This window comes from Heterocephalus glaber, unplaced genomic scaffold, assembly GCF_053883595.1.
Source record: "Heterocephalus glaber isolate CG9 unplaced genomic scaffold, H.glaber_assembly_v1.0 deba00001004, whole genome shotgun sequence".
Taxonomy (NCBI): domain Eukaryota; kingdom Metazoa; phylum Chordata; class Mammalia; order Rodentia; family Bathyergidae; genus Heterocephalus; species Heterocephalus glaber.
This window is the reverse complement of record NW_028258179.1, coordinates 11,043,952-11,063,599: the sequence shown is the minus strand read 5'-3', so window position 1 is coordinate 11,063,599 and position 19,648 is coordinate 11,043,952. Positions and strand designations below refer to the sequence as shown.

At 60.5% G+C, this 19,648-nt stretch overlaps 1 protein-coding gene across 1 annotated transcript; it reads left to right on the top strand.

Annotated features, from left to right (window-relative positions):
• The first annotated feature begins 230 nt into the window (after positions 1 to 230).
• Positions 231 to 17,659, top strand: LOC101706246 (ankyrin repeat and MYND domain-containing protein 1). The gene is given in 15 exon segments (XM_087209571.1): positions 231 to 609; positions 2,116 to 2,332; positions 2,725 to 2,883; positions 3,775 to 3,962; positions 3,964 to 4,206; positions 4,668 to 4,839; positions 7,860 to 8,000; positions 9,057 to 9,197; positions 10,085 to 10,192; positions 10,744 to 10,875; positions 11,815 to 11,928; positions 12,167 to 12,332; positions 15,029 to 15,107; positions 15,562 to 15,752; positions 16,372 to 17,659. Coding segments are annotated over 15 exon segments (2,277 nt in total). The 5' UTR covers positions 231 to 430; the 3' UTR covers positions 16,419 to 17,659.
• Positions 17,660 to 19,648: the final 1,989 nt, after the last annotated feature.

The window sequence follows — 19,648 nt, the reverse complement described above, 5'->3', positions numbered from 1 at the left end:
CCTGCCCTCACCAAGCATGTGTTGAAGGAATGAGCAGGCTGCTGCGGGATGACTTTCTCCTCTGATTTTAGGAAGCTGGTCACCAGTGTCCAGCTCTGCTCAACCTCTCCCACGGCCCTGTCGGTTTCCCCTGCAGGGCCTGTATAAAGCAGACATTCGATTCGGGCCGGGCATTGAGACCTACCCTGATGGCAGCCAGGACGTGGGGCTGTGGTTCCGCACTCACCTCATCAAGCTGGTCACGAAGACCGCCAGCAGCTTCTCCGTGCTCAGCTACCCCGAGTTCTCGGCCTTCCTGACGTGCTCTCGGGAGAGGATCAGCCTCTCAGATGAGGAGGGAGTGGAGTGGGGCCCGCTGGAGGGCCAAGACCCCTTCTTCTATGAGTACAAGCGGTTTCTCCTGAGCGATAGCCTGACACTGCCCCCGGAAATGCAGGCCTACTCCACCGACCACTGCCACCTGCCCATGACAAGCTCTTTCCGAAGAGAGCTGGATGCCCGGATCTTTCTGGATGACATCCCGCCATTTGTCGATGATGGGGAGCCCTGGTTCACAGCAAACAAAACTCCTTTATTGGTCAAAATCCAGAAGCAGGCTTACAAGTTCAGGTGATCAGGCTGGTCTTTCTCCCCAGTCTGGCGTCCCTCAGGGGACAGACGTCCCCTTCAGGTGCTGCCCGGGGTCCTTTAGTGCCAGACTGCCCCTGAGGCCCAGTGACTTTCGGCGCTGTTCATCAGGTAGATGCGAATGTGAAGCTCTCATTCGGTGACAGTTACAGTCCGGGAGTGGTGGGGGAGAGGTCCCCGCGAACTTGTGAGCCGGGTGGCTCCCCGAGTGTCAGGGGCTGGCACAGAGGAGTGGGCACCCCACGGCCCCACTCGTCCACTCTCTAGGAAAGGCGTGCTTGGGAGCTTGTTGGCGAGAGGGCAGCAGGGCAGTCCCAAAGCTTGTGTGCACTCCTAGGAGGATAAACTCCTGGTCGCAGACCTGAGCGCAGACACTGGCTTTCAGACAGTGCATTTCCTCTTCTGTAAGTCTGAGCTAGTCACCCTGAGCCAGGGTTTGTGCCCATGACTAAGTGTTCCATGGGTCAAGTCCCCAGTCAGGATCGACCTGGAGAGAAGGTTATGTCAGCAGAGGTGGTGCAGGATCTGGCCAAGAGCAAAGGAGGGGATGTGGGCTACAGGGCTGGATGGGTTGTGCAGGCTGACTGGAACTCAGTTCCGAAGGATGGCAGCAAAGCATGGAGCTGCTCTGTGGGCCTCCCGTGATTCCATGCTGCCCCAATCCGCAGCAGCAGGAAAATCCGCACCCACTTAAGGGAAACTGTTCTTCTTTCTGCTTTCTCCCCTTCTTCTCCCCTGCAGCCCCTTCCCACCAGGTCCTGTTCCCCTTCCCATAAGTTAAAAAATTCAAGAAATTCTTGCCATTCATTCTAGGCAGCCACAGACCCATGCATCTACTCACTTACTGAGCCACGCAACCCATCATCTTCCCAGCCATTCAGCCATTCATCTTGCAGACATCAACTGAACTTTACTTACAGCTGTTGGGTACAGAAATTGCCCTAAATCTATGGGCTCTTGATTGTGAATGGGAGTTTCGTGTACACAGGAGGCTTCAGTGTTGTTTGATGAATAGGCCATGGACCATGGAAAAATCTCTATCCAAACAGGAAAGCAAGTGAGCAGAGGGTAGGATGTGGGTGCTTGGTGCTGCGTGGTGGGTCCAGGCGTGTCTCAGGACCCCACCCCTCCACAGGACTCCTGCTCTGAGAGCCTGCTTCCCAACAGACACAGAATGACCCAGATAAATCAGAGAAGCATGGGGCTTACGTGCAGCTGGCACATGCCTGCTGGGACAGGCACTTGGCTGAATGTCTTTAGCTCTAGGTGACATGTCCCCACCACTGTGTACCACACTCTGATTGTGCCTTGCTGGTGGTGTAGCTGCCAGGCTCAGGGTGCCCAAGGAGTAGACTATTGGAGCAAAGAGGGCTCCGGCAATGTGGGGGCCTCGAGGCGTGGGAGGGCTCTCCCTGGGCCCTTGGCCGTGGAAGATGTCGGGCTGTCCAGAGCCCGGTCTCCCACCACTGAGGCCTGCTGTGTTGCCAGGAACAAGAAAGCTCACACCAGCTGGAATATGGGTGCCATCTTGGAGGGGGACCGCGGTGGCTTTGCGGGCATTGGGCCCAAGGAGCAGTTTTCCCAGGAGTTGATCTTGAAGGCCGAGGAAGGGGACCACGACCGGGTTTATGGGATTCTGAAGGACAATCTGGCCTATGCTGACGTGGCCGATGCGAAGGGCTACACTGTGCTTGCTGCAGCTGCTGTAAGCCCCCACCCCACCTGGTGGGTGCCAAGGAATGCTGAGCCATGAGGGTCCCCACTGGGGTGCACTCATGTTAGGGTCTCCCCTCCCTTTTGTAGGAACAAAGCAGAGGCGCACGGGGGTCCTAGGGGTGCACCTTTACCCTTCCCTCCTGAGCATAGACCCAGTCACCTCAGTGACACACAAGGCCAGGAGGGGAGAGCAGGACGTTGCCGCTTCTCCACACTTTGCCACTCTCTGGCCTTTGTCTTCCTCCAAACTCCAGCAGGAGCCCCTGCGCCTGCCCTGCCATGGCAGGCCCACATGAGGGGCAGCGCAAGCACCAGATGACCCCCTCAGTCCTTGCTGAGAGCCAGCTGCTGTCCTCCTGAGTCTGGCCTGTCTCCCTCTAGGTGCATTGTCACAATGACATCGTCAACCTTCTCCTGGACCACGGGGCTAACGTGAACAAGTTCACCGATGAGGGCCTCACACCACTCAATATGTGCTTCCTCCTCTACTACCCCAGCGAGTCCTTCAAGCCCAATGTTGCCGAGAGGACTGTGCCCCAGGTCAGCCCTCATTGGCCCCCACTCCACTCTCTGGGCCCCGTCTGGGCCCCTCTCTAATGTCCACCAGCCGCCCACCCTCCTATGTGGACCAGGCTCACCCAGGGTGGTGGGGAGGGGTCAGAACAGAGCCTGGGCACTGCCCAAGGGATTCTGAGTGCCGTGCCACAGGGGCCGAGCCACTTGGGCCCCTTACAAGCTACCAGCGCAGCACCTGGGCCCCGAGACCTGCCCTTCCCTCAGTGTGACAGAAGGGGTGGCATCCAGGACCCTCCCAAGGCAGGGCTGCCGAATGTGCATTTCCCACAAGCTTGCGTGACACCGATGCAGCTCATCAGGCGACTGAGTGCCGAGAATGGAGGCTCACAGCAGGAGCAGCCCGAGCAGTGCATTTGAAGGAAATATGGCGCAAACCGTAGCATGAGCCACATGCATGATTTACACTTTTGAGTGGTCACATTAAAAAAGTAAATCAGCTGAAAATAATTGCAATAATGTACTTTTTTAGTTTAAAGTATCCAAAATAAGTTCCTGTCTGCTCGTAGTCAGTATAACAAGAACAGGAGTGAGAGAGACGTTTTGTCATGGGCCCCTCCCTCGCACAGGCAGCGTCTAGTCCATCCCAGACAGGCTGTGTTTCGGAGCCTGGGGGCACGGCCAGTGACACTGCGAGCCCTGAGCCCTGAGTGTGAACGGCACAGCCTCAGGGCTCCGTGGTGGCTGCACAGGTGTCTCCGTCCTCTCTGAGGGTGAGAGAGGTGCATCCCCAAACCACACCTGTCTCCCAGGCTGGGGCTTTGGAGATGGCACAGGGGCTTGCTGAAGACAGTTGTGGGATGAGCTAGTTCCGTTTCTTTTTTCTCCTAATGACACTTTTTTTGGTACTTTTCAAAGGAAAACCCAAAGCCCCTCTTCACCCCCAAACCATCGCCCTCGTGTGTGGAGACCCATGTGGAGTCCACCTACGAAGTGGTCACATCTTCCCCAGGCAGCGGGGAGCAGAAGCCGCCGTCATGCACCTCGGGCAGCCAGGAGGATGGCTCAGCCCCGGGCACTCAGCAGTCTTTGGAGTCGGAGTCCAGCTTCCCCCTCGGGTCAGGGCACCGTCAGTGACAGGGAGAGAGGGCTGGAGGGCTTGCCAGGAGGCCTGGACGTGTCTCCCCCGTGCAGTGAAGCACACTTCGAGTCTGACCTGTGTGTGCGCAGCTACTCCATCCAGCTCTCGAGGGACATGTTGGAGAAGAGCGCCCAGGCCTACAGCATGCTGCAGGTCCCTGGTGCCCCAGACAAGGGGACTGTGAGGAGCATGGCATGGTCCATGGTCAAGTAAGCCACTGTGTGCCAGCTGTTGGGGTGGAGGGTCACTTGGGCAGCGCTGAGCTGGAGGGTGCACTTCGCTGCCCTGCTGTACCCCGGGCGACGTCTCCAGGGGTGTGGGGTGGTGCACCTTCCCACTCAGGGCTGGGTGCTGCCCCGCTGTCTGCTGTCCCACGGTGGGGGCTCCCTAGCCCTGCACCCTGCTCATAGGTGACCGCAGTGAGGCTGTGACCCATCCAGGTCTGGAGCCCAGCAGGGACTGGCTGGTGCCAGGTGTATTGCTGCACGTCTGGGGACAGGGACTGGGGCCCCTGGAAGGGGGTGACCTTAGGCTGTGAGTGTCAGGTTCGGGTGTCTGTGGGGCCAGCGGCCTTCCCGGACAGCCCTCCCCCCAGGGAGCACCCACCCTGTGCTGTGCAAAGGGGTCTTCCCTCCCGCCATGACAGCCTCCCTCCTGCTGGGCCCCACAGACGCAGGTGCCGGTGGCTGACCATCAAGCTGCTTCTGCACCGAGGCGCAGACCCCAACCTGTGCTGTGTGCCCATGCGGGCCCTGTTCTTCGCCGTGAAGGCCGGGGATGTGGACGGGGTGAGGGTGCTGCTGGAGAGCGGAGCCAGGACTGACATCCGGTATCCACCCCAAGTAGGTGCCACCCCTGGTGGGCACAGCCAGCCAGGACCGAGGGCCTACGTCTTCGTCACTCAGCCCACCCACAGGGCCCACTCGGGGGACGGTGTTGGTGACCTCTGGGAACCTGAAGCAGGCCCAGGAAGAGCTTCTAAAGGAACTCACACTGGGGAGTGAGGGCATTGGCCTCGCAGGCGGGGAGACACACACTGCTTAGCAAAACACTCAGCCTGGAGGTTCTCCCTTTGGCCTGCCAGATGCAGCCGAACACCCTTAGCTGAGAAAAACCACAGACTTCCTATTTTAAAGGGAACTGTGTGGCTCTGACTTACCCCTCCTTTCTGGAAACACAGCTGAGGTGCCTCCATGCTGCCCTCTGTTGTTCCTGGCCAGCCTGGAGACTGTGGTTTCCCCAGAGGCACTGCGGCTTGCTTGCAGGGCTGCTTCTCCACATTTGGCGCCAGCGCCACCTTATAGTGGATGTGCTCCAAAGAGCATTCTGCTCCGGAGGAGATCAACCTGTGTTAGGGAGAGCGCCCGGGAGGAGAAGGCTCTGTGTGGGTGTGGGCTTTCCTTGCAGACTCGTGGCTCCATGGGCTTTGCTTCCTCACACGTCTCACTCCTGCACTGCCCCTGGGGCAGTGGCACCTCCAGCCTGGCTGGGGTCCTTTCTGCCCCCCAGGACGTGGCTCTGGAAGCACCTGCATTCAGGCGCAGGGCTGCCCCATGAACTTCGCTGCCCCGGGGTGGGGTGGGTGGAGCCTGCCACTGGCTCCTTTTCCTTTCTGGGGCGAAGTGAGGCTGAGCTTTTGTCCCCAGATCCCCTGTTAGCTGCCCTGGTGACAGGGAAAGAAAGATGTGTTGGCGAGTGAGGCTCATCCTGACGGTCTCCGTTCACTTCAGCGTGATGTTATCTCTGCATTTCACCCTTTGAGGGAATGCTGACAGTCGTTGGGTGCTTGAATTTTGGAGGGGAGACATCCAGGCAGGAGCAAGGTCCCTCTGGGTTTTGTACTGTAACAGCCCCTGCAGGGGGCTGGGCACTGCCCCGAAACACGCATGGCCCCGCCAAGTAGGATAAGATGGCCTCGTGCTGGTTCACGCACCTTAGACTTGTACTTGTCCACACGGAACTTGAAAAGGTTGGGAGAGAAAGTCGCAGGCTGAGAGGTCAGGACTCTGCGGGCCCGGGCTGCCCTGAAGAGTGCCCCACACCCCGACTCCCACAGGCGTGCTCACAGGGAGTACCTGCCTCAATTGTTTTCTTTCCTGTTTTACTTAACCGTTATCTTGGAGAACTTTTCATGTCAGTGCATAGAAAATCCCCTCATGCTTTTGGACTTGGTAGAAGTTCCTTCACCTGACCCTGCTGGGTGGGTATCTGACCTGTCTGCATTTTTGCTGAAATAAAATTGCCATGAATAAACAGAGAGCTCCATGGCACTTGGTGGTTACTACTAGAAGAATGAGTTCCCCTAGCGGACTTGCTGGCTGAGCACTTCTGAATTAGCCCCTGTGGGGACTTGTACCCATTGCTCATCCACCAGCAAGGGAGGTGTCCACTGTTCCCCACAGCCCATCCCCTCCTGTGGGCAGAAATTGTCACCTCAATGTGGCTTAATTTTGCATTTTTTCTACTGGTAGTGAGGTTGAGCTCATCGTTTTACCTTTCCATTAATAAACACAACTAACCTGTCAAAGGAAAAGGGTTTTACTGTCTTAGTTACGTTTCTCATTGCTGAGACAAAATACCTGACACCCACAAGTTAAAGGTGGAAAAGTTTATTTCAGCTCAGTTTGTAGAGGTTTCAGTCCATAGTTGGCTGGCTCCAAGGCAGGGTGGCATCACAGAGAGGGGCATCGCAGAGGAGAAACAGTCCATGGCATGGTAGGTGGAAGGCAGTGAGCAGCAGCAGCAGCAGCAGCAGCAGCAGCCTGCCTTCCCCCTCTCCCCTTATTCCATCCAGGCTATAAGCCTATTGATTGGTACCACCCACACCCACAGTGGGGCTTCCATTATCCGCACCCAGAACTATGCTAAACCCATTTAGTTATCACACACCCTAGATCCAGCCACCTCCCAAAAGGCCCATCTGTGAGTGTATGAGGCTTTGGGGAACATCTAGACACAAGCTGTAGCAGTTACCTCGGTCACTGTGGGAGTTTCAGTCCAAGCTCAGGTTGCCGCATGGCCGCTCCTCCTGCCGTGTTTTGTCAAGGCTTTTGGAGAGCAGAGCAGTGACCTTGGAGGTAGCAGGGTGGGAGCTCCTTCCCATTTGTGTGTAATGGCCAGCAATTCCAAAGAATCGCCAAGGCTGCAAACCTGGCGGACCCCTGAACTGGCAGTGAACATGGTGTGTCTGCAAGGGCCACGTTTGTCTGACGATGCCCCACGTGTCAGAGCTCTGGTTGGCAGAGAGGCAGTCGGAGCCCTGTTGCCTAGACTGACTATGCACTTACTCTCAGGAAATGAGAAAAACCCCTAAAAGCAAGACGAGAAGCCCAGCACCTCTCTGCTGCCCCCTGCACGCTGGTGGGTGTGTAGTAGCTTGCAGTTCCCAACATTTCCACAGCCAATGTTACCTGAATCTGGCAATAAGGGACAGTCCTCCGGCAGCCTAGCCGATGGTCAGGGGTGCCATGGCAACAATGGGCAGGTCAGGAGCCCATGACTGGCAGTGTGGTGGCATCTGAGCCAGGGCCTGGCAGAGACCACAAGGAGCTTTTCTTAGTGGAAGGAACCAGTCAGTCCGATTCAGGCCTAGCATTCAGCTGTGTGGCCCTGGGCACATGTGGCTTGCATGGTGTGTTGAGAGCTTTCAGTCCATCTGTCCTGGAGTGGGTATTCTCCTGCCTCTGCCCTGCACCACAAGGTGCAGGACAGGACCCTCAGACAGGTGCCGGAGGGACGCTTCCGCCCCCAGGCGCAGGCCAGGCTGCCATGTCCCGTGGTGCATCCACCCTTCCTGGAGTCCTGAGCCCTGACCTGCTTGGCTCAGGGCTGCCTGCCTCAACCACCTGTGCTTCCTCCACAGCTGGGGGCCCTGACCCCGCTCCACATCGCAGCCGCCCTTCCAGGAGAAGAGGGCGTCAGGATCACAGAGCTGCTACTCCACGCCATCACTGATGTGGACGCCAAGGCGGCTGACCAGGATGACGTGTACAAGCTAGGCAAGGTGCGCTGCCTGTGGCTCATGGGAGGGGAGCATTCCAGCCGGGCTGAGGGCTCTGGACCTGTGGCGCCCGTCCTGGGATGAGTTTGAGCCTGGTGCAGACAGAGGACCCGGCACAAAAGCCCTGACCTTGTGAGAGTGCAGAGCTGGCAGGCATGCCCTGTGGGGAAGTCAGGGCAAAGGTGGCTGAAGGATTTGTGCCCGCAGGCAGCCTAGCAGAATTTGAGGGTCCTTGCTGGCGGAGAGGCCCCCACAGGACATTTCGCAGGTGACCTGATCTCAGCCTGTTAGGCCCATGGTTGTGGCTAGATCATTTCCATCATGTCCCCGGGGCTAGCCTTGTGCAGAAGCCTGCTGCCCACTGGGTGGGGTTGCCCTGGCCAGTCCTGCTGCTGCCCCATCAGCCTCCTGACTCCTGCGGGAGGCCCCTTTGTCCCTGTCCTCCCCCTGTGGCTCTCTGAAAGGGGGCTCTGAGCTCCAGAGGTGCCTGGGCAGAGCAGGTGGTGGCTAGGACCCTGCTGCACCCTGGTCCCTGTCACTGGGGTGACCACTGGACAACAAGACAGGCAATGCCCAGGCCCAGGCTGCAGCAGTGCCAGGTGCCAGTGCTGCCAGGGAGAGAGCTGGGCAGGATGCTGCTAGTGCAGCAGTCTCTGGGAGGCCGGAGGGAGGGCTTTGGTACAAGTGTGCTGGGGACAGGCGCGCCTCATCTGCACCACCTGCATGGGCAGTTCCAGGCCCTCCACTGCCGAGACTTCCTGGCCCTCAATGCGTAAGGCCCCGCTGTGCACCCTCCCGGGAGCTGTGCCTTACTTCTCACACGGGGGTGAGCTGTTTCTTCTCCTTGAGCAGCCCCCCGAGCATGACAGTGTTGGGGACACATGTGTGTGTGGGTCTGTGTGTGAGAGGCTTGAGAGGCAGTCAAGGGTGGCATCAGTGGCTTGGGAGCAGGCAGAGAGGCCAGACTTTCAGGAGCTTCGCTCAGCGTGGGAGGAAGCTCGGGGCTGGCCAGCTGATGAGTAGCTGGTCCCTGGCATGCGTGAGCTCTGCTGCCCACAGCTGGACCTGCTGCCCTCGAGCCTGAAGCTCAACAATGAGCCAGGCCCACCCAGCACCTACTATACAGCAAGCACTTGCGTCGCAGAGGAGGGCGGCAGGACGGCCCTGCACGTGGCCTGTGAGCGGGAGGACAGTCACCAGGTGAGAGGCCGGAGTGCAGGCTGGCAGGCTGGGAGGGAGGCAGGGGGACCTGTGCACTGAGCCCAGGGGTTCCTGCTCAGAGCGGCTTCCGCCAGGCAGAGCTGGCACTTGCTGCACATGTGTGTGCGTGTCTGTGCATGAGCTGCTGTGTGTACAAGAGCATGGTGTGGAGTGTGTGCATGTAAGCATGCGTGTATGTTTCTGGGCACACATGTGTGCAGAAGCCACGTGAGATGCCAACTGTGAAGGCATGGGGGCTGCAATTGCCCAGCCATCATGTCTCCATTGCAGCAAGGAGAGGAAAGGACAGCTTTCCTCCTGAGGCTGTGCTCTGGGTCCCGCATCTGCCCTCCCAGAGGAGGCAGCCTCGGTGGAGGGCTCCATGTGGGCCCCAGAGAAGAGTCCCTGGGTGGGTGGGGGGGACATTTGCCGTGAGCACTTCTGGGAGACCCAGGGCTGTAAAATGGGTGGTAGGGGCCAGGGCCAAGGTGTGGGACGCCCCCCCACCACGTGGACAGTGCCTGTCAGGCCAGGTGGGGCTCCTGTGCACGCACTCCGGCCATCTCGGGGGCCCCTGGGCCTGGTGAGGAGCATTCTTCCCATCACACCTGCCGGTGTCAGCCCTGCTGATGAGGTCCCGCGGCCCTGACTCCATAGTCCTCTGGGAACAAGCTTTAAGTCTCCATGCACATTGGCACCCTTCCTGGTTTCTGCCTGGAAGAGGGGACTGTTTAGAAGACGCCGTTCTCTGCCCCTGAACAGTCCCGAGCCCCTGCTGTTGATGTGGCCTGGTCACTGCGTGGCGTTCTCGTTCGTGACCTCCACCCGCTGCCCCTTGGGAGCGGGGCCTCTCTAGCCTGCTGTGCTCGGCCTTCTCCCCCTCTCAGTGTGCCAGGGATGTCGTGCGTCTCCTCCTCTCCCACGGGGCGAGTCCCAACCTGCTGTGGAGCGGCCACTCCCCACTCTCCCTGTCCATCGCCAGTGGGAACGACCTGGTGAGCGAGTTCTGCGCCCGTGGGCCTGGGCCTGTGTGGTTCCTGCCTCCACCTGTTCATCTGCCCAGTCGCCCTTTCACCCACCCCGCCCCGCCCATCCACCATTCCACCACCCACGGTCCACACTCAGCCCTCCTTTCCCTTAAAGTTACTTGCTGAGCACCTGTGTGCAGGCAGGCGTCACTGCAGGCACTAGGCTTTGTGCCTAGTCCCACACTCTAGCTGGGAGCGCCAGACATAAAATAGTGCGCAACACAATTTCAGGCAGTGATCAGTGCTACAAAGGTAAAAGAGCCCGATGAAGGGGCCAGAGAGGCTGTCCTGACCCCGAGCAGGGTGGAGCTGGTCCCGTGCAGGGCGGAGCTGGCCAAGGGCCTGACCTCACGGGGCAGTGTCCAGAGGAAGTGTGGGAACCAGGCCTGGGGGGGGAGGCCCAGCTCCTCCCTTTGGGGCTGGCCGCATGACCCCCCACCCAGTGCAGCCTTGGTGGCCCCAGGGAGACCTCTGTGCAGGAGGCGACGGCCAGCTGCTGAGGAGCCTGTCTACATCAGGTCGTCGAGGAGCTGCTGTCCTGCGGAGCTGACCCCAACCTGCCCCTGACCAGAGGCTTGGGCAGTGCCCTGTGCGTCGTCTGTGACCTGGCCTATGAGCAGCAGAGGAGCACGGACAATAAGATCACCCTGGTGAGGAGGAGGGTGGGCAGGGCCAGGGGTCCTGTCTCAGCTGAGGGACACTGACACCCGTGCTGTCACCGGTCAGGGTCTGAGGAGGTCCCCAAGAGGAGGTGGGGACCTCGACTCCAAAATGGGACAAGAATTCCAGGACGCGTCAGGGTGAGGCTCTGGTGAAGACAGGGAGCAAGGCCCCCTGGGGCACCCACAGAGGCAGGAGGCCGCCTCTGCTCGGCTTGTGGGTTAGCTGAGGAGGGTGGGGCCGGGCAGTCAGTGTCTCAGCTCTGCTTCCCAGCTCTGCAGGGTCCTTCTGGCCGGAGGGAAGCTGGTTCTCGAGGGATGACTTCTGCCTTGGGAGGGGCTCCTGGATGGGAGGCGCAGAACCTGTTTCCCCCCTTGTCAGGTGCTAACAGGGGTGTCTGCTGATGCCATTTGCTTTGATACAATCAGCGCTTGGCCCCTGCTGGGGAGGGCCTGGTGGACGTCACACACACATCTGCACACACAGCCCACACACCACATGCGCACACATACAGATGAACCCACACACGCACATATGCACTGCCTCTCTGAGCACTGGTGAGGTGTGGTGAGGCCTAAGCCCCCTGGACTTTGCCTTCCAATCGCTGATAGCCTGAGGGGCCCAGCACTGGGTGTCGTTCCGGGTGCTGTGGGGCAGGACTGCAGGAGGGCTCCCCAGGGTGCGGGATTGTTAGGGTGGGGCTGGGGCTCTTGCCTCCTGTCTTGTGCACCCTGCACACCTCCCACTGCCCCCACACCCCTCCCGGGAGCCAGGCTCTTGGCTGGTGGTGCCCTTGGGCTGCCTCTGCCCATTTTGTCTGCAGGGCTTGGAAGCCCTGGGCCTTGTGACTGTGCACCCAGCCCGGTGATGAGGGTGACTCTTTGGCTCTCTGGGTGGCCCTGTTTGTTTGACAGGTTCTGTCCCCTCAGGTTGACCGGCTCCTGAACCATGGGGCCGACATCCTGAAGCCAGTGACACTCACGCAGGGTGACCGGGTGGCAGTGGGCACAGTCGTGGACTATGGCTACTTCAAGTTCTTCCAGGTTCGACCTTGTCCTGGCCAGGGCCTGGCAGGGGACTTGGCTTCTGTTGGGTGAAGCTCAGAGCCCTGCCATGGTGGGCATGTCCCGTGGGCCCCCGGGTGTCTCAGTGTGTCCTCATGGTCACTGAGGACACAGACAGCACAGTGTGGGCTGGGGTGACCCTCAGGCTGCTCCTGGCAGGAGTGGGGGCAGCCCTGAGGCTCCATCGTGACCTGCATGACCCCGGGGTGCACCACAGGACCGGAAGATCGCCCACTGCCCCTTCCACGTGCTGCTGCCGGCAGAGCGGGAGACGTTCCTCGCCCGGAAGAGGCTCCTGGAGTACATGGGCTCCCAGCTGCGGCTAGCTGTGCTTGCCAGGGAGCGGGAGTGGGACAGGAAGGCGATGTCCCGGAGCAGGAAAGGTGTGTGTGTGTGTGTGTGTGTGGGGGGGTGCTCACCCAGGCACACGCCCCAGCATGCAGCCCCACGACTGCACACGATGCCCGCAACTCTGCTTCCATTCTCTCTGCACCCTCCCGCCTCTCCCACCCACCCTCAGCACCTCCACCCCCACGCGTGCACCTGGCACGGCACCCAGGCCTCTTCCCTCCCCTCCCGCACAGATGCTAGCCCCAAGCACCCGACTCACCCTCTCCCCCACGCGCACCTCCACACACACCAACGCGTACCCCAGGAACGGGTGCACACCTACCCCTGCACACTACACACAGCCAGCTCTGCCCACACCCACCATGGCCCCCCCACAGACAGCCCCGTGTACGCCTGCCTGCCTGCCACACACACGTACACGCACGCACACTCACACCCACTACCCCCAGCCTCGCCCCGCACATAGCCATCTATGTGCCCACCACTCACCCGCAGGCCACACGCAGGCGCCTGTCTGTGCACACTCAGCTGGCTCTCTCCACACACTACACACCCACGCACACACTGGCACCGAGTCCATCCCCAGAACGCTCACTGTGCCACACGCACGTGTGCCCACGCCTATGGGAACCCTCCACGCGCCACGCCCCAGTGCATCCCTGCGGTGGTGGAAGGGTTTCCGTGGTCTCAGCGGCATCAGCTCCGCTTCTGGCCTGTGGCGAGGCTGAGCTGCTCACCTCAAGCCTGGAAAGGAGGAAGTAAGAGGGAGGAAAGGAGAGAGGAGACAGAAAGAGGAAGGGAGGGAGGGAGCGATCCCTTCACGCACAGCCCCTCCCCACGCCTACCCTGCGGGTCCCGGCTCTGCGCACTGCCTCCCTGGGCCAGCCTCCAGCGCCTGAGCTTTGGGGACTGTTCGGGTTTCTATGTGGAGGTCCCTGCAAAGCCTCATGAGCTCAGGGGTCACTGGGCCATGGGGCTCAAAGCTCACCCACTGGCTGCCCTCAGCTGGGGTCTGGCGGAAGAGGCGCCTCTGGGGGCGCGGCCTGGGCGGGTTCCGGCCCCTCCCTCCTGTCTCCGCTTCCGGTCTGCCCTGCCCCTCTACCCTGCTGTCCCACCTGGAGCCAGTTGACTGTGGACTGTACGCAGGGGCCGAAGGAAACCTCTCCTTAGAGCTGTGGGTGTCAGCCCCGTATCTGGGACAGGGACAGTCCTACTCACAGCCTCAGCCGCCATGGCCTCTGCCACCCACAGTTCCCACTTGTGAGGCCCGGCTCTGCCTCGGATGCGGTGCTGCCATGGGCACTGGCTCCTGCCTCTCCTGCAGCAGCCCGCAGGCAGCGGGTCCAGGCTGGGGAGGAGGCTGGGAAGGCCTCAACCAACTGCCCCTCCTTTCTTCTGCTCTTGGAGATGCTGCTATGGTCCCTGCCCACCTCCACAGCCTTGGGTCTGAGTCACCCGAGGAAGCTGTGAGCTTTGACAAAGAGACTCGGCCTGTTTCTGACAGCTCGGAGCAGCTCAAGCTGAGTGGTGGAAGCAGTTGGGAAGAGACATAGATCCCCTGGAGACAGGCCGGCCCCAACATGGACTGTGCCAGAGAGAACTAGGGAGAGAAGGCGGGCAGGGGCAGTGCCGAGGTCAGAACAAGCCGCAGCGTGACTGGCCAGACTTTGCCCTCGAAAATCTCGGATCGTCTTGGATCTGTCTGAGGAGGGGTGACGTCCCGGGGCGTCTTATAAAGCCATGGCAGTCAGCCCTTGGCCAGCAGAGCTAATACCTGGGCGAGGTCAGGAGCAGAGACAGAGCTCGCCCCAAGCCCTGGCACCCAGGCTGACCTGGGCTGTGGGCCCCGAGGAGCAGCACAGGAGTGTCGTGCTGGGTGGGAAAGTGAGGCACAGGTGGGCGTGAGGGGACAGAACTTGGAGTGTGCGGCGGACTCTCTCCTGTCACTTTCACGCATCCCAGGAGAGCGTGACACAAGCATGGGGCGGCGGCGGGCGGGCTGGGGCAGGGCAGTCAGCATGGACACCAGAGGCCAGGTCTTCGAGGGAGACTTGGAAAGAGCCGTTATAAATGCATCAAATCAACAAGGGAACCGGCACTGAAGCAGGACAGGAAGGCTGGAGCAGTGTCACGGCAAGCGGAGGATGTCCATGAGGGAACAGAGCTCTGGATTTCACCATCACTTCAGTCCTGGCATGAGGGGCCCCGCCTGTGTGGAAAGGAGTCAACAAACCTGGAGTTGGAATGGTGGCGGTGGGGCCGTCTGAGGGAGACAGGAGAAAGCAGGAGACACCAGCCAGGCACAGGTGCTGGCTTCGCAGGGGCGAAAAGGGAGAGGCTCAGAAGCCAAGTGGCGCTGGCCTCAGACTTCACCCCCTCGTGGAGATGGGGCCTGGACCTCTCAGAGGACAGGCCAACTGCACGGGTAAACGGGGAGAGCCACAGTGATGACAGGAAGCGGGTTAGCCGGAGCCCCCGGCCACCCCGAGGGCTTGCGGGAACCTCAGGTCTCGTTGGGCATCACAGTTAGCTCAGGTGGTCGCTCAACAAGCAGATGGCTGCAGGCAGCCCCAGGGGAGGGCGTGGCCGAGAGAGCCTGGTGCCACATGGTGGCCTTTCTGCGGGGCTGCAGGGGCTTAGAACTGGAGGGCGGCACCGCCGAGGCTGGGCTGGGGTGGCAGGTGGGCTCCCCCACCGCCCAGCGCTGATGCTGGCCTCTCTGATGCAGCGGAACTGTGCCCCGGCCACACGATGAAGAAGAGAAGCTTAGGCCTGGCCAAGGCCCTGGCCGCAGAGGGACAGGAGCTGTGAGTGCGCGGCCAGGGCCCCGGGGGTGGCGGGCGGTGGTGGCCTGTGGCTTGGATGGTGCCACTGGCTTGCCCTGCCCCCGCCTGGAGCGCCCATGCTCCCTTGTTCTGAGTACCGTGGCCTGGTCCAGGTGGCTGCTCACGGCACAGGCTCCAGCCAGCCTCAGGGTCACAGACGCCCCGTGGAGGGCAGGGCAGGGTGGGAGCTAGCCCCTGCTTCTCCAGGGCATCTCCGCCGACCTCACGTGGGGTCTGTGCTGGGCAGCAGCCCCATGCATCAGGGCGCGAGTCAGGCCTTGTCCTGGGGACGTCCCACCTGTTCTTCCAGGGACAGAGAGGCTAACTGAGCAGGCGGGCCGGAGCTGGGGCTGCCCGTCGTGGGGTCCAGTGCCCCCCCCCCCCAGCTGCTTCCCGTGTGCCTGGGAAGCCCCACATGACTGCCCCTCCGCCGCAGCATGCCCTTCTTCAAGTTCTGCTACCAGTGTGGCCGCTCCATTGGCGTCCGCCTCACGCCCTGTGCCCGCTGCTATGGGATCCTGACCTGCAGCAAGCACTGCAAGTCCAAGGCCTGGGCCGAGTTCCACAAGAGGGACTGCAGGGAAATAATGGCCGTGGCCGGGGCCATGGCGGGCCGGCAGAGGACAGGTACAGGCCCAAGGGGCCAGGCAGGGGGCATGGGGGCGCCCACCCTCTCCCTTCTGGGTCTTCACACCGGTTCTCCAGCTGGGCTCTGCTGTCCCTGGGCCACAGGGCTGTTGGCCTGGGCTGACGTGGGAGGTGCCTCAGCTTGGCTCTCGGCCCCAGTGTGCCGGGTAGGGCTCTGTAGAAGCCCCTGCTCTCCTGGACCTCCCTCCTGTCCTCTACTGGGCAGCAGCCTCAGTGCGGAGGCTGCACTCCTCGCTCCTTGGCGGCCCTGTCTGTCGCTCCAGGGGTGCGGGTGTCCTGTGCAGTGGGCTTGGCCCCAGGATAGGAGGGAGCAGAGGCGAGGTCTGGGAGTACAGGGGCTGCGCCGCCTTCGCTGCCCTTCTGGATCTGATCCACTGCCTGTGCACCTGCGATTCCTCCTCTGGGAGCTGAGCTTCGAACCGCAGGCACCAGGCACCGGGCACTGGGCACAGCTGTGTTTCCTGGGGTCCCAGGGTGAGCTGCTGCAGACGCCTCTGCACCCTCAGCCCGGCCGTGGAGGGCTCTCATCATGACACTGGGGTGTGCGGGGCGTAGGGCGCAGGCTGACCCTCCTCCTCCCTGTGCCTCTCTTGTCCAGTGCCCGGCTCTGCAAATACCTACAGGAGGGCAGGAGACTCCCGGTGAAGGAGCAGTGCCCGACAGCGGGGCCTGGGGAGGGCCCGGGGCTGTGCTTGTGCCTTGCCGCCCAGGGGTCACCTCTGGGCTCTGCAGTGGCCATTCAGGAAGTTTCGTACCCTGTGGCTGTGCGTGCAGTGCCTCCATCTACTGTGTGATAAAGCGGCCATGGTGTGAGCCTGGAGGTCTGTGGCCTGCTCTGTCCACCCGGGTCGAGACCCAGCACTGGCCACGTTCACCTCGCCGGCCTCCCGCTGGCCAGGCCTGGGCCGTGTGTTGTCCCTCAGGTGAAGGAGGTGCAGGGTCAGGGCTCCATGCCCGTGGGGGTCCAGGGTGCGCCCAGAGCCACTCGGTCAGCCCCTCCCTTGCTGTCCTGTTCCTTCTTCGCTCACGGCTCCTTGGGGGTCCAGAGTGTCCATGTTTCCGTGTACCGTGTGTGTCCAGGCCACCGTGTGTGCAGAAAGCGCTGTGCGAGAAGGCAAAGGGCCGGAGCAGTGCCGTGTAGACGGGAGTGACAGGAGGGGCACTGGGGGCTGCGTTGGGGCTGCCTGCCTTGCAGGAAGGTGGGTGTCCCAGGCAGTGTGGGTGGGGCTCCGCTGCGGGGGCAGAGTAGCTGGGGTAGTGGCCCGAGAGGAGGGGCCGGGCTGGAACCAGGCAGGCAAGGTCCCCCAGGCTGCCTTCTGCTGACCGACAGTGGGAGTGACTGTTTTACCTGATTTGCAAGCGTCCCGGTGGTGGGGGGTGTGCTTGGGCAGGCTGAGCAGGGCCCCAGAGGTAGGCGAGGAAGTGCCTGGTGGAGGAAGAGGCCGCCCGCTCATGGGTGGCTTTCCGGGAATGGGGGCTCCTCTGGAGCTGGGGACTAGACTTCTGAACCCTGGCACTGATCGCGGCCCCACGGTGAGCCAGCTTCCCCTCCAGGGCCACTGGCAGCGAGGTCTCAGGGTGGAGACACAGCTGTCCGAGCCACCTCTGCTCCATATGGTCGGCTAAAGCCAAGCGAGCAGATGCACACGTCCGCTGCCCATCTCCACCAGCCTCTGCTGCAGTTCCGATCCTGCCTCAGCTCTCCGGGCACACAGGGCACAGAGACCAGGGACAGAGACGCCGGCCCCAGGGTGGCAGTCAGACAAACACGCGCGAGTCCAGACACAGACATGGCTGCCCGCTCCACGTAAGGCAGCGTGCACCTCCCAGCGCACTGCTTTGCTGCAACATCATTGCCCCCAAATGAAGGTTGCGTTATTATTCTTTATTCTGATTGTGTGTGGAATACACGCTTACTGTGAAAAAAAGATTTGTGGGCAAGAATAATACTGAAAATGACCTTCGTCTCCACGTGTGAGGACAAGCTCTCCGAACGCACGGGGAGCCTACTCCTGTCCCTCCGAGTCTGCACCTGGCCTTCTCCAGCCTCCTGAAGCTGATCAGGGCGGCACGGCCCGTCTGTCTCTGCCGCTGTCCTCACGCTGTGCCCGCCCCGCCACTCCGCCTTCACAAGGCCACTGCAGCCTGCAGCGTGACCTGTGTCACCTCCTGGCGGCTGCGGACGGGCTTATCACGGCAGAGGGCTCAGTCTTTAAGGAGGCTGCATACACAGGGCCTGTCCGTCTCTTCAGTTAAATTCCACGGTTAAACTCCATTCTGCGCCATGTTCCGCTTTGCATCCCACGTTCTCGGTGCTCCTGGGGGGCTCACGAAGCTCCCGCGGTGACCTGGGCCCTTCAGCACAGCTGGGCGGGGGCCCTCGCCTGTGTGTGCATCTTGCCCACATGCGTGTGCCGAGCTAGCCTGTTTTCCCTGCCCTTCTCATGGGGAGGTCTGGCTACCTGACTAGACTCCGCGGTGGCCCTCTCCAGACCCTGTGTGCCGTGTGACTTGACCACGCAGAGCTTTGTTTCACCATCACGTCTGTCTTCCCCTTGGTGCTCGGCTCTCTAGGAGCCCAGGGTGCAGTCCCCAGTGTGGTTATGCAAACAAGTCTCCACCCAGACACCACAGTTATAATGCATCATTTTCTCTGTAGTCTTTGAATCGGCCTAGAATTAATATTTGCATAAGGTCTGAGAAGCATCGAGCTAGATGTCCCTCTGGTCACGTGTGAATATGTATTTCTCTCCTGGGCTTTCCCATCTCAACCTGCAGCTCATAATGCATTTTAGTTTTGTGAGACAGTCTCATTGTGTAGTTCAGGCTAGCCTTGAAATGGCAATCTTCCTGCCTCAGCCTCCCAAGTGCTGAGATTACAGGCATGCACCCCCAGGCCTGGCTCGTCTCAAATTTCAAGTAAATGATACTGTTATTAACTAGTCACCACGGTGCACACCAGACCCCAGCACGTAAACACTCTAAATGAAAGCTGACCAACACATCTGCATTTCCGTACCATCCCCAGCTGTCAGCTACCATCTTGTTTGGCTTCTAAGAATGTGTTTTAGGGCTGGGGATTTAGCTCAGTGGTTCTGCTGCCTGCCTCGAAAGCACAAGGTCCTGAGTTCAATCCCCAGTACCAAAAAAGAAAGAATGTGTTTTAGATTCTATGCATAAGTGAGATTGTGCAGTATTTGTCTTTTTGTGTCTGGCTGATTTCCCTTAGCATAGTGCTGTCCAGGTTCATCTGTGTTGAACACTGTGGGATTTCCCTCTTCCAAGAAATTTTCCATCGGGGTCTATGTGGCGTGTTTTCTCTGTCCACTTGTCCAACAAACCCTGAGATGGAGCCTGCACCTGGCTGTGGGAGGGACGCTGGGCTGAGCCTGAGAGGGTGGGGCCAGCTTCTCAGTGCCGAACAAATGTCCTCCAGCTGTGGACCCTGCAGTGGGTGTGGGTCCATGGTGGTGCTGTTTAAGTGTTGCGTGTCTGCTGCTTTCTGTAGAGGAGGCTCAGGCTCTGTTTTCCCCTGACAGTGCACCTCCATCAACCTGTTACCTCACTGTCTTAGGGTAGTGGCAATGCTGATGTCCTAGCAGATGTGAGGTGGGGTTCCATCATGGTTTGATTTGCACTTCCCTAAGGACTGGAGTCTCTTATGTTTTAAATAATTTAAACACCATCTTTTTCATTGCATCTTGTATATGTGGGTGAGCATACACATGTGTGTACATGGACAAGCCGTGCATCTGCATGTGTGCACTGCAGACACCACGACGGTCTGCCAGGACTGCCCCCAAGTGACATGGGACGCTCCAGGGAAGCTGCTGAGCTGGCTGGTTTCTGCCCAGCAGGATGTCTGTGGCTCCCCA